At 40.9% G+C, this 13,313-nt stretch overlaps 1 protein-coding gene across 1 annotated transcript in view; it reads left to right on the top strand.

Annotated features, from left to right (window-relative positions):
- LOC123510162 (probable chitinase 10) overlaps positions 1 to 13,313 on the top strand; it is a 55,748-nt gene that overhangs the window by 33,642 nt on the left and 8,793 nt on the right. Inside the window, exons 2-8 of the mRNA XM_045265028.1 lie at positions 2,639 to 2,696; positions 5,417 to 5,595; positions 6,085 to 6,183; positions 7,148 to 7,385; positions 9,858 to 10,037; positions 11,817 to 11,940; positions 12,483 to 12,623. Of these exons, the coding sequence (XP_045120963.1) occupies positions 2,639 to 2,696; positions 5,417 to 5,595; positions 6,085 to 6,183; positions 7,148 to 7,385; positions 9,858 to 10,037; positions 11,817 to 11,940; positions 12,483 to 12,623 (1,019 nt within the window). The remainder of the gene's footprint in view (positions 1 to 2,638; positions 2,697 to 5,416; positions 5,596 to 6,084; positions 6,184 to 7,147; positions 7,386 to 9,857; positions 10,038 to 11,816; positions 11,941 to 12,482; positions 12,624 to 13,313) is intronic.

The raw sequence follows: 13,313 nt of genomic DNA, 5'->3' as shown, positions 1-13,313 counted from the left end.
TGATAGTGGTGGTGACGGTGGTGGTGGAATGTAGATTAGAAGAAGTAGAAAGTTGGATAATCATTCACTCTCTATGTTTTTATCTTTCTCTCTTTCTCTCTCCTTCTTTGTTCTTAATTTCTTCCTAGTTTTTACTGTTTTTTGTTATGACTTTTTTTTACGGAAGGAAACAAAAGAGGAAGCAGTAGAAAGTGTCCAATCTTTTCCTTTCTCTTTCTTTCTTATTTTCATCCATGCTTGCTCTTCATCCCCTTGCTTCTTTGTCAAGCTCAATATCTTCCCCTTAGATTTTTATTTTTTCCCTTTCTTTCCCTTCTTCTATGAAACTACCTACTTCTTTCCTTTCTGTTTTCATTTTTACCTTTGTCCTTTCCCTCTCATCCCTCCCTTTCATACACCAAACACCCTTCCTTTCCTCCTTTCCTCTTTATTTCCCTCTAAAACTTTACTTCCTTCCTCTTGTTTTCATCTTCCCTTTTCCCCTTCCTTCCACATAAACACGACGCTTATTTACCTCTCTTTTCCTCTATTTCCTCTTTCCACCCTTCCCCTCGACCCTCCCTTAATTTGAACCGCCCTCCCGCCCTCTCTACCTGTTTTCCCTCCCCTTTTCGTGCCTCTGTTTTCGCTGGAACAATGTGCAATTTTTAAAGCGACCCGGAACTAGTTGAGGCAATGGAACACATGAACATAACGAGGGAAAAGAAACTAGTGATGTGTTGCGTGTGTGGTGTGTTCGTGTGTGTGTTTGTGTTCGTGTGCGTGACTGAGATGACACGACACATAAAGAAAGTTTGTATTGTGGGCGTGTTTTTGTTTTGTTTTTCGTATAATTATCCTCTCGTTAATAAAAAGCTTCTTTCCTTCCTTCCTTCCTTCCTACCTTCCTACTTTCCTTTCTTTCATTCTTCCTTTCTTTCTTTCTTTCTTTCTTTCTTTCTTTCTTTCCATCCCTTTTTTCTTTTGTTTTTTTCTTTTCTTTTTTATGTGATTCTTTTCTCTCTTTTTTTTAGGTAAATCTTCCGAAATTTCTGAATTTTTCGGTTAAATGCAGATGAAGAAAGCTGAGAGAGAGAGAGAGAGAGAGAGAGAGAGAGAGAGAGAGAGAGAGAGAGAGAGAACTACAACAGCAACAACAACTGCTACTAGTACTACTACTACTACTACTACTATCGCTGATGATAATGATGATAACGATGGGAATGGCAAAGATGTAGTAGTAGTAGTAGTAGTAGTAGTAGTAGTAGCAGCAGCAGCAGCAGCAGCAGCAGTAGTAGTAGCAGCAGTAGCAGCAGTAGCAGCAGTAGCAGCAGCAGTAGTGCAGTGCAGCAGTAGCAGCAGCAGCAGCAGCAGCAGCAGCAGCAGCAGCAGCAGTAGCAGTAGCAGCAGCAGCAGCAGCAGCAGCAGTAGCAGCAGCAGCAGTAGCAGTAGTAGCAGTAGTAGTAGTAGTAGTAGTAGTAGTAGTAGTAGTAGTAGTAGTAGTAGTAGTAGTAGTAGTAAGAGATCCTGAGTGACTAGTGTAAAGAAAAAAGAAAAACGAGGAAAGCTTACGTAACGACCGTCTTTCCTTGAAGGTGGTAGTGTTGCGGCGGTGGCGAGTGAGCGCGGGGTCGTTATGGTCACGTGATGCAAGTTGTAGTGGAGTCGTACACACCTCTGGCACCTCCTGAGGACGACGCAGTTTAATGATCTCTTGCTCAAAAAAAAATATAGGAGAGAGAGAGAGAGAGAGAGAGAGAGAGAGAGAGAGAGAGAGAGAGAGAGAGAGAGAGAATACGAACATGGTGCCATAAAATTTGGTACCGTGACGCGTTTAACGAATTATGTAATTAATTTATGAACTGTGTGTGCGTGCGTGCGTGTGTGTAGAGAGAGAGAGAGAGAGAGAGGTGAGCTAAGGGGGAGAGAAGAGTTATTCCCCGAGGACGCCCCTGGGGGAAGGTCTTAGTCGCTTTCCAGGCCCCAGGGGACAGAGTGACCCCAGGGACCAATAATGCAACACTGGCTTACAATTTCCTCAACACTGGGGATTTGAAATGGATAATAACATGCTGATGATGACACTGATGATGTGATTATAGTCTTTCCTGCTATATATTCTATGTCATTTCTTACCTTTTTTCTTATTTAGGTATTGGAATTTTTCTGTAGTAGTAGTGGAAGTAGTAGTAGTAGTAGTAGTAGTAGTAGTAGTGTAGTGTAGTGTAGTAGTGTATTTTGTAGTGTATCCTTTTCATTCTCTTCCTTTTTTTTCATTTTATTGTCATTATTGTATTTCTTTATTGTCTACTTATACTTCAATTTCATAGTATTAGTAGCAACAGAAGTAGTAGTAGTAGCAGTAGTAGTAGTAGTAGTAGTAGTAGTAGTAGTAGTAGTAGTAGTAGTAGTAGTAGTAGTAGTAGTAGTAGTAGTAGCACCAGTAGTAGTAGTAGTAGCACCAGTAGTAGTAGTAATAGCACCAGTAGTAGTAGTAGCACCAGTAGTAGTAGTAGTAGTAGCACCAGCAGTAGCAGTAGCAATAGCAGCAGTAGTAACAGCAACAGTAGTAACAGTCACAACACTACCAATCCATCAATACCAACACACACGCTCTTTAATTACTCGTATTAACCACATTCATTTCTTCTTCCCGCAGAGGCTACGCTGGATACTGCTGGGGGTTGTGTTGCTGGCCGCTCTCACCACATCCCTAGGTAAGCTGACGGGGACTGGGAGGGGCAAGGGTAAGGAGGCAAAGGGACGGGGGAAGGGTTAGAGGGTTACAGTGTGGGAGGCAAGCGAGAGGGTGGTGGAGTATGGGAATAAGAAGGGTTGTAGAGAGAGAGTGGGTGGAAGGAGATTGAATTGGAGTGGGTGGGCTGGGTGAAGGGGAGATGTGGAAGGGTATAGGGGTTAGAGAGAAGGGAGTGGGGTGTATTGGGTGAAGGGGGAGGGATGTAGAAGGGTTTAGGAGGAGGGAGAGTGGATTGGAGTGGACGGGGTGAAGGGGAGGGAGGTGTAAAAGGGTGTGGGAGGAAAGAGAGAGTGTGGAGGTGAGGAAAGGGGAAGGTAAGGGAGTTGACATTACCTCTGTACCTTGATCTATGAATACCAGGAAGGGAAAAGTACTGTACGTGTGCCGCCTTGGATACCTTCTTCGGATTACTATCTATGTTGGCGTTGAAATTTCCAGCTCACTTTTTGTTACCGCATTGAAGTTTCCAGCTGGCTATCGCAATACAAAGTAATTTTCCTTCTTCTTTTCACTACTTTTGTGGAATATAATGAGGTTTGGGAGGATATAGAAAGAAAATACGGTTCAGTAGCTAAATGAATGGACATATTCTCTATTTCTGAAACAAGAATGACTAGAAAAGAAGAGAACGACGTTGGATAACTATTTTAGATTGTTTAGTGTTGCGTTGAAAGTTCGGAATTACTTGTCATTTTTGCATTGAAATATCCTTGTGGTTACCGTAATGTATTGCAATAATTCTTACGTTTTATGACACAACTATCATAATACACGTAAATTCCCGGTAAACCATAAATCCACGTGACGAATGAGACTCCCATTCATTGTGTTCTCTCTATCGTGTGACTGATTTTTTTTTTGCACATGGGAGAAAAATACGAATATACGAAGATTTTCTGTGGATTTCAGACAATATGGAAACAATGATAAGAGAATGAACAGACAGACGAAGCCAGAGCCACGAAGAAGGAGGAGTCTGGTGGGAGTCGGTCATAGAAAGTGAAAGGTGACGGTAGGGAAGAGGAGGAGTAGTAAGAGGAGGAGGAAGGGGACTGGCGAAGCGTCCGGCTAACCAGACACAGACAGACACAGGATTTTCAGTTCACTTATTCCTTGTCTAAAAATACATCCCTTAAAATACACTTTCTATCAGTACCTTATATTCCTAAGCTTCATGACTCGTATAGGAATAAATTAAAGAATCCAGGAACGAATACAGGCACGCCTTTCCCTCGCTGCAGTCTTTGAATGGGGTTGAACTTAATACGTTTTTGTCTATCGGCTGTGGTTGACTGCTCTCGAGTCTCGCCAGCCCAGTCATCAAGTCAGCAAGTTGGCAAGTCAGCGCCGGACTGCCTGTGTGTGTGTGTGTGTGTGTGTGTATGTGGGTTGGTTGGAGAGACAATCGTTTGACCACTACTCGTTTTTAAATTTCCCTCCTCGTCCATTGATATTGTCAGGTTTTTCTTTTCTTTTGCTTCATTTTTATATCGATCGCGGCCTTTCGACAATTGTGGGGTTTTGCAATGCTCCGATTCTTGATATTCTTGGTGTGTAACTCGAGTAGAGAGGGAGAGAGAGAGAGAGAGAGAGAGAGGGAGAGGGAGGAAAGGAGAGAAATGCAGGAGAACACGCGATGTCTCCCTCTCCTTTTTTTCAGTCTGGAAAACACACACACACACACACACACACACACACACACACACACACACACACACACACACACACACACACACACACACAACGTTGCCTAAACAAATACAAACACAACCGCAGTCACACAATCACACACGCAAACAAAAAGCTCCATTCACAAGAGAGTTAGACGAGGGAGACAGTGTAGCCAGATAAGGTGGACGGTACACCTCTCTCTGTGTCTCCAGGTGGCTCGCTACCTTGGCAACGGTGAGTGAAAGGTGTGCGCGAGTGAGGGAAGGGGGAAAGGGGGAAGGTGCTGGACCAGGTAACGTGTAGCTCGAAACAGGTGTGTGTACTGGACATCTGAGGGTTCATGACACGTGTGATTTTATGTATGTATTCAATGGGGCTCTTAAAATATTCACGTTCTATTCTTCTTCTCAGTTAGGAGTAAAAGTGTTCGTGTTTGTTAGGTTATTTGCAGTTTCCGTAATATTTTCTTCGATAATGGGTCTAGTTGAAGGGAATTAAGTTGTTAGCGTTGATTTTTCTTGTTCGGTAATGAAGGTGAGGATGGATAATTGTGAAGGGCCGGGAAAGTGAAGTAAAGCGAACTGAAGTGAAGTGAAGTTAGTAATTAAGTGATGATTGTACATACTTAACGTGCGTACTTTCAAGTCTGACCTCTTGTTGCCTCATTACACACACACACACACACACACACACACACACACACACACACACACACACACACACACACAGTAGAAATCCAAATACATCATTGAGCAATCAAAGTCTTGCATGGTGTCTTCATTTTGCATCGCGTTTAAATTCCTCCATCTTTTATGTATTTAGTTAATTCTAACCTTATATAGATTTTTATTAATTTATACCCTCGTCAATAAACTAATCAGATAACTATTCTTTCTTAATTTGCATCACGTTAAAGCTTCTTTTTTTTCTTCATTTATTAAGTAATTTTAACTTTTATTTCCATTCCTCGTTAATACAATAATCAAATCATTGTTCTTTCTTCTTCAGAGCAACGCAGAACTTCGAGATTCAGAGGCAGACTAAGGGCAGGACAGGCGACGTCAGCTTCCGTTCAGACTGAAACGGCAGTGAACGCGGTGGGGCGAAGGCGACTGGCGACGGGAACCTCAACGAACACTGTGAGCAGGAGAAGGCAGAGCGGCGGCACCTCCAGGAACAGAGTAAGGGTAAGGCTGCTGATTGAAGGACGGGAGGTTCAGTCTTTGCAACGGCACCTTCCTGATCCAGTTTTGTTTACGCTTTTTTTTTATTTGTTTTTTTTTTCCTTCTGTTCTGCTTTCTTGTTTCTCATATATCACGTCTTAATACTTAATTTCTTCACATTTTCTAGTTTTTCTTTTTATTTCCGTGTTAATGATGCCAAAAAGAAGTTTAATAGTAATCTAATCCTCTTTTATTGTCCGATTTACTCTAATTTTTATCAAATATTTCTTAGTTTTTCGTGTGTTTCTCTCACTTTTCTTCCATATGATTGCGGTCTGTTTCGTTCGTAGTTTTAATGTCACTGTCGTCAGAAAGAGGTATACCATTACTCCAGTCTTCATTTCGTATAATTTTCCTTACACATACCTCTTTTTCTTGATTAGTAGATAATCTCCTCCCCCTCCCTCTCTCTGTCTCTTCCTCACCATATCCACTCCTTTTTCCTCTCCCAGGTACGCCCTCGCATCAACTCGGCAGCGGGAAGAAGAAGAGACGATGATGACAACGGCAATGGCAACGATAATGGCAAATCCGGAGACTCAGACTACAAGGTGAGGCCAAAAGATCAGGAACCGTATTTATAGAACATCTTAGCAACAACTCCTGCCTCTGTCTAACATTTCTTCTGTTTGTTTTGGTCTCTCAGGTTTATGATCAGATTATTTTCGAGGTGGCTTGATTTTCTTTTGTTTTTCTTTACTGGAGGACGTATACGTGCTTTTATCTGGGAATTAGTTGCCATCCAGACTAAACTACAGGTCCTCTATACCTCCTCCTTTCTGTTTGTTTTTGTCCTTTCCTCACATATCTAAGACTCGGTTACCTTATCTCATCTTTCCCATCCTCATTACCTCCTTTCATCTTCTCTCTCTTCTCTTCCTCTCCCTCACACATTTTAGAAAACTATCTTTTATTACTAGAACTTCCTTACCTTATCTCCTCACCTCTTTCTTTCCTCACTTTCTCCTCTCGTATCCCTTATCTCCGTCACACATTTATCCCAAACTTCCTTCGCCGCCTCAACTCATCTCCTCATCTCTCTTTCTCAGCCAGTTTTCTTCTCTCTTATCCCTTTCTATCTCCAGCACACATCCAAACTACACCTCCTTTCACCACTTTAACTCGTTTCCTCTTTCTTCCCTCCTTTACTCTTCTCGTATCCCTTTCTCTCTTCGTCACACATCTACGCTTCAAGGGCTTTATTGACTTAGCTAATCTCCTTTCCTCTATTTTACCTATTTTTTGTCTCCTTTTCTTTTCTCCTACTCCTTCCCATCTCCGTCACACATCTCCAGCATACTACAACTTTCTTTACCCTCTTAAGTCCTTTTTTACTTTTATTTCATCTCTTTTTTATCTCCTTTTGTTTTCTCGTATTCTTTCCTGTCTCCGTCACACATCTACAGCACACTACAGTTTCTTTCACCCCCTTGACTCCTTTTTTACTTCGTTTTCTTCTGTTATCCCTTTCTATCTCCATCACACATCCAAACTTCAACTTTCCTCTTCTCTCAGGTCGTTTGCTACTACACCAACTGGTCGCAATACAGACAGAAGATCGGCAAGTTCCTCCCAGAGCACATCGACCCCTTCATTTGCAGCCACATCATCTACGCCTTCGGGTGGATGAAGAAGGGCAGGCTCTCCTCCTTCGAAGCTAACGACGAAACTAAAGACGGCAAGACTGGATTTTACGAGCAAGTGAATGGACTCAAGAAGCAGAACCCCAAGTTAAAGGTTCTTCTCGCCCTTGGTAAGTACTATGGTAACTGTAGTGGTGGTGGTGGTGGTGGTGGTGGTGGTGGTGGTGGTGGTGGTGGTGGTGGTAGTATTAGTAATTAGTTCATCGGTTCTTTGTAGCGGAACGTAGTGGAAACTTTCCCGTGTGTGTGTGTGTGTGTGTGTGTGTGTGTGTGTGTGTGTGTGTGTGTGTGTGTGTGTGTGTGTGTGTGTGTGTGTGTGCTTGCGTGCGTGCGTGCGTGTAGGAAAATGTAATATAGTGGTGGTACTATAGGTGAGAGAGAGAGAGAGAGAGAGAGAGAGAGAGAGAGAGAGAGAGAGAGAGAGAGAGAGAGAGAGAGAGAGAGAGAGAGAGAGAGATATTCATAAATGTACCCATATAAGTGTTAAGTGTATCTGATGTGTGTGTGTGTGTGTGTGTGTGTGTGTGTGTGTGTGTGTGTGTGTGTGTGTTCGTGAGTGTGTTTAGTGAAAGCTTTCTCCAAGAGAGTTCAATGGTCATATTCTCTCTCTCTCTCTCTCTCTCTCTCTCTCTCTCTCTCTCTCTCTCTCTCTCTCTCTCTCTCTCTCTCTCTCTCTCTCTCTCTCTCTCTCTCTCTCAGCACTTACAAACCACCACTACCACAACCTCCACCATCACCACCACCATCACCATCACCACCACCTCATCTTCGGTTCTGCATGAGAATATTTAGGGCGAAAATAACCCTTAGGTGGTGTAAGACTAACACTCCTTTTCCCCTTCCTCCTCCTCCTCCTCCTCCTCCTCCTCCTCCTCCTCCTCCTCTTACTCCTACTTCTTCTTCTTTTCCTCTTCCTCTTTTCGTCCTTTACCTCCTCTATGTATTATTCTTAGAGTAGAGAAATCAAACGAAATATGAATGATTTGAGTGTCTGTCCTTTGTAATCCTTCTCCTCTCCTCCTCCTCCTCCTCCTCCTCCTCCTCCTCCTCCTCCTCCTCCTCCTCCTCCTCCATGTCCCCTATATCCTCCAACTTTGCGTCATTTATAACACACACACACACACACACACACACACACACACACACACACACACACACACACACATACACATACATACATACATACAAATACGTAGCAACAACAACAACGACGGAAGAAAAGAAAAGGAAAAAAAAACAGAAGATTTATGTCGACAGAGATTACCACGTGGTTTGTTATTCACGTGAGCACAACTCTCTGCAAAACGTAAACAAACCTTCGTACACACACACGCAAATTGTCGTACATGTGACCTCGTTACTTTACTCTCACGGCCTTGCTCTTTGGTCAGCTTTCTTAATTCTCTGTGGAAAGTAACGCAAATGAGACAGACAGAGAGAGAGAGAGAGAGAGAGAGAGAGAGAGAGAGAGAGAGAGAGAGAGAGAGGGGGAGAGGGACGGGAACGGGGATGGGAGAGAGAGTGAGATAAGAAGGTGGTTTTGAGATAACAAGTATCCGGAGAGAGAGAAAAGCGAAGGAGGGAGAGTTAGTGTGGATGTGGCACACGAGATTGCCTCAAGTGTTAGCTTTGGCCATACTACTCTCTCTCTCTCTCTCTCTCTCTCTCTCTCTCTGCTCATAATTTCTATATTCTCACCATTAACTGCATCATTGACTGTATCATTATTTCTCTTTAAAATTAGCCCTTTATTGTAACATATTTAAGTTTTCTTCAATTATATACTCAAGTGATTTCTATTTGATACTTTCTCTTTACTCTGGTGAATCGATTTTATTATTATTATTATTATTATTATTATTATTATTATTATTATTATTATTATTATTATATTATTTGTAGTAGTAGTAGTAATAATAGCAGTATTATTATTATTATTATTATTATTATCATTATTATTGTTATTGCTATTATTATTGATGTTATCATTATTGTCATTATCATCATGCTTATATATCAACACTTAATAACTTATAGTCTCCTTCTAGTAATGTATTCCCTTTAGCTTAATCCTTCTTCCTATTTTCACTTCATCGAATTTTTTAATACCAAGAAATTTTGCATTAATACTAACTTGTTCGCGGGTTCTTATTGCGTGCCTCACTTCTGAACATTCATAACCTGGATGTCCTCTGTCATTCACTATTTTCTCTTTTCCCTGCCTTACTCCTTTATATCCATATGTACTAACTTATGATTCTTATGGAACACCTTTAATTAATAATTTTCCTTCGTTTTATTATTCATTCTTATGTATTCCTACGTATTTTTTTCTATTAATCGTATTATACATTTCTATCCACTATTTCTTACACTACAGCTCACTTCTACGTGTTTATAAACCCTTTGTATATCCTTTTTAATTCACTGTTTTCTATTCTTCCTTTGCCCAGGAGACCTATATATTCCTACGTATTGATAATTTTCCCACTCTTCCTTCCACTATATATCACTCCTACGTGTTTATACACCCATTACATATCCCTTTTTATTTACTATTTTCCCTTCTTCCTTTCCCCCAGGTGGATGGTCCTTTGGTACCAAGAAATTCAAGGACATGTCAGCCACGAGATACACGAGGCAGACCTTCATCTTCAGCGCCATTCCCTTCCTGCGAGAACACGACTTTGATGGTCTTGATCTTGACTGGGAGTACCCGAAAGGAAACATCGATAAGGCTAACTTCGTCCTGCTCCTGAAGGGTGAGTGAGTGTGAGAGGAGGAGTGTGTGTGTGTGTGTGTGTGTGTGTGTGTGTGTGTGTGTGTGTGTGTGACATATACGCCGTAGTTTGTTCGTTTAGTTCCGTCTTGTTTTGCTTTTGTCACAGTTCTTTTTTTTTCTCTCTCCTTGTGAAGGTCTTCTATGTAGGTTAGTGAAATCTGTGTACTGGTGAGAGAGAGAGAGAGAGAGAGAGAGAGAGAGAGAGAGAGAGAGAGAGAGAGAGAGCAGAAAACTTGAAAAACACACACACACAAAAAAAAAAAAAGATAAAAAGACTAGTGCTAATTTCTCTACGTGTCTCTCTCTTGGCCGTCAAATCAACCTGGCTTTTCTATTCCTTCGCTGCAAAACACATGACATACATACCTTTGTTTCACGGTCAGGCCAGATCTGTTTTTTTTATCACCCGTACGTCACAACATTCTCGAGTAGATATGTTAGTCATCACTCTCAGAACTACAAAATTTACTTTAACGTTTTCCAGTCAACTAATTAACTAAAGAGTAAACAAAGCTACGAGATTCACCTTTATTTAATTCTCACAGTTAACTAATTTCTCTAAACATCACAATCAAAGCGTCTTCTTATATTACTCTGAAAACCATCAATTCTCCCTTTAACAATCTCCACAGTCAGCTGATTATTGTAAACACCGCCATGTTGGTTAAGGGTAAACAAAGGTATTTCATGTTCGTCTTAATTAACTCTGAGACACGCAATTTACCCTCCTTCCAATCACCTGGTTTCTGTAAACATGACCACGCGGACGCAAAGTAAATAGAATGATTAGCCTTAATTAACTCTAGACACGAAATAGCTACCCTCATAAGAAAAATCCAATGAGAGAGAGAGAGAGAGAGAGAGAGAGAGAGAGAGAGAGAGAGAGTAAAAATTATGAGGTTGTATTTTAGACGAGAAACTTGATATACATACACCGTTAGGATTACAGTACAGTGTTAACCAGTGTTTGAAAGTCATTCCTTCTTAAAAAAATAAATAAATAAAAATCTTTACAGAAAACTTGATAGATACGAATAGATAGTGAAAGCCAACATTTGCCATTCCTTCGTTAGAGTACCAAATCTTTACTAAGGAAGCGGTGGTAGTCTAATGTTTTAATACACCATAAGGCAACAGCAGACCGGACCCAGAGACCAATGGTTATCTAGGTTACGTGGTCCAGTGAATCTTTAGTCCACGTGGGTTTGTTGACACCGGCACACATTCTATGGATCTCCGTATGTAAAGGAAACTCGGTTGTGTAATGCGTTTCTCTCTGCCAGGCTTGAGTCATGCGAATCATGCCAGAAGGGAAGGAAGAGTGAGGAAGATAAATAAGTCTGTCTTTCACAGCGCCTCTTTTTGCGTTGTTTACATTCGCCTCCACGTGATGATGTTTACATAATTCAGCTGGCTGGCAGAAGGGTGAATTTTGTACTTGTAGAGAATTAAGACTTAAATAAATTAATAAGTTTGTATTTTTTTATAGAAAGAAAAGCGCATTTTTTAATCGTGTTTTGTTTACTTTTCATCCCACGTGGTGATCTCTATATGATGAATCACCTGACTGGCTCACTGGCGCCATAACACATAAAAACTCAAGTTGTATTCTTCAATTAGAGTATTTTCTAAAGCAGTCGCAATGTGGAAAGAAGTATTTCAGAATATGATCCTCTCTCTCAATAAGGAAAGAGGTTCTGGTAACAAGAGAGAAGGCAAATAAGGAGTGTACTAAGAGCAATGTGCTTCCGTCCCTCAGAACTGTACGAGGCTTTCGAGGCAGAGGCGAAAGAAACAGGAAACCCCCGACTGCTCCTTACTGCTGCTGTTCCTGTCGGTCCTGATAATATTAAGGGAGGATATGATGTGCCAGCTGTCTCCAGGTAATTATGTCACTTGTATTTGTGTGTCTAAGTATTCTCAAATAGCAAATTCCTTCATCTTGTATCCTTTTTCCTTCAGCCTTTTTCACAATGCATTTCTTTCTTTTTCCGTAGTACTACCCTTTCGCTCTCTTCCTCCTTCATCCTTGTCTCATTCTTCCTGTACCATCTCCCTCACGCTTATTTTTCTTCAGACTTCATCATACGGATCTTTCCTTCTTCAGTATCCTTCCGCACTCTTCTTCCTTCATTCTTGTCTCATTCTTCCTTTACCGCTTCCCTCTCGCTTATTTTCCTCAGATTTCTTCACGCCTGTTTTTCAGACTTCATACTTATTTTTCCTTCAGACCACCATGCGTATCTTTCCTTCCATATCCATTCTTACTCTTCTTCCTTCATCCTTATCTCCTTTATCATCTCCCTCACATTTATCTCTTCAGGTACCTCGACTTCATCATGCGTATTTTTCCTTCCATATCCTTTCTTACTCTTCCTTCATCCTTATCTCCTCCTTCACCTCCCTCACGTTTTTTTCTCTTCAGGTACCTCGACTTCATCAACGTCATGGCCTACGATTTCCATGGCAAGTGGGAGAACACAGTCGGCCACAATGCCCCGGTGCATGCCCCCTCTGAGGACAGCGAGTGGAGGAAGCAGCTCTCTGTCGATCACGCATCCAACCTGTGAGTGAGAGAGTGGCTGCTTGTCCTTCACCTGTATTGTCTCATCGGTTATTAGTTATAATCAAAGGGGAAGGAATTTTATGGGAATTTGAGGTTAATATATCTAGTTTTGTTTGTCCTATTGCGTTATTATGTGTTAATTTAATAGGCGGTGTATCAAGGAGAAATGGGTTTTATTGCATGGATACTAATTAAAATAAAAGGGGAAGGGATTTTATTGGAATTTGCAGCTAATATATGTAGTTTTGAGTGTCCTGCAGTCTTATTATAAATGAATTTAATGGGTTTCTGGTGTTATATCAAGGAGAAATGGATTTTTATAAAATTGTTATTAATTAAATCAAAGGCAAAGGAATTTTATTGGAATGTTCAGCTAATGTATATAGTTTTGAGTGTTCTGTAGCCTTATTATGAGTCAGTTTAATGGGCTTCTGGCATGATATCTAGGAAAAATTGGTTTTATTACATTTTTCAGCTGATATAAGTAATTTTAAGTATTCTGTGCAATTGATGGTCTTTTAGTCTCACTGGGGTCTAATTTTGTGGGTTATTGGCTTGAAATTTAAGGAAAAAGAGGATTTTTTAAGTGTTAAACTAAAATCCAACTTTAGCATAGCTATAGAAAAATAACAAAACAAAATATAAGAACAAGCTGTAAAGTTGGCATTAATGAAGGTAAACTCATGAAAA

This window comes from Portunus trituberculatus, chromosome 28 (genome assembly GCF_017591435.1).
Source record: "Portunus trituberculatus isolate SZX2019 chromosome 28, ASM1759143v1, whole genome shotgun sequence".
Classification (NCBI taxonomy): domain Eukaryota; kingdom Metazoa; phylum Arthropoda; class Malacostraca; order Decapoda; family Portunidae; genus Portunus; species Portunus trituberculatus.
Note: the sequence above shows the minus strand (reverse complement) of the source record. Positions and strands in the feature narration are given on the sequence as shown.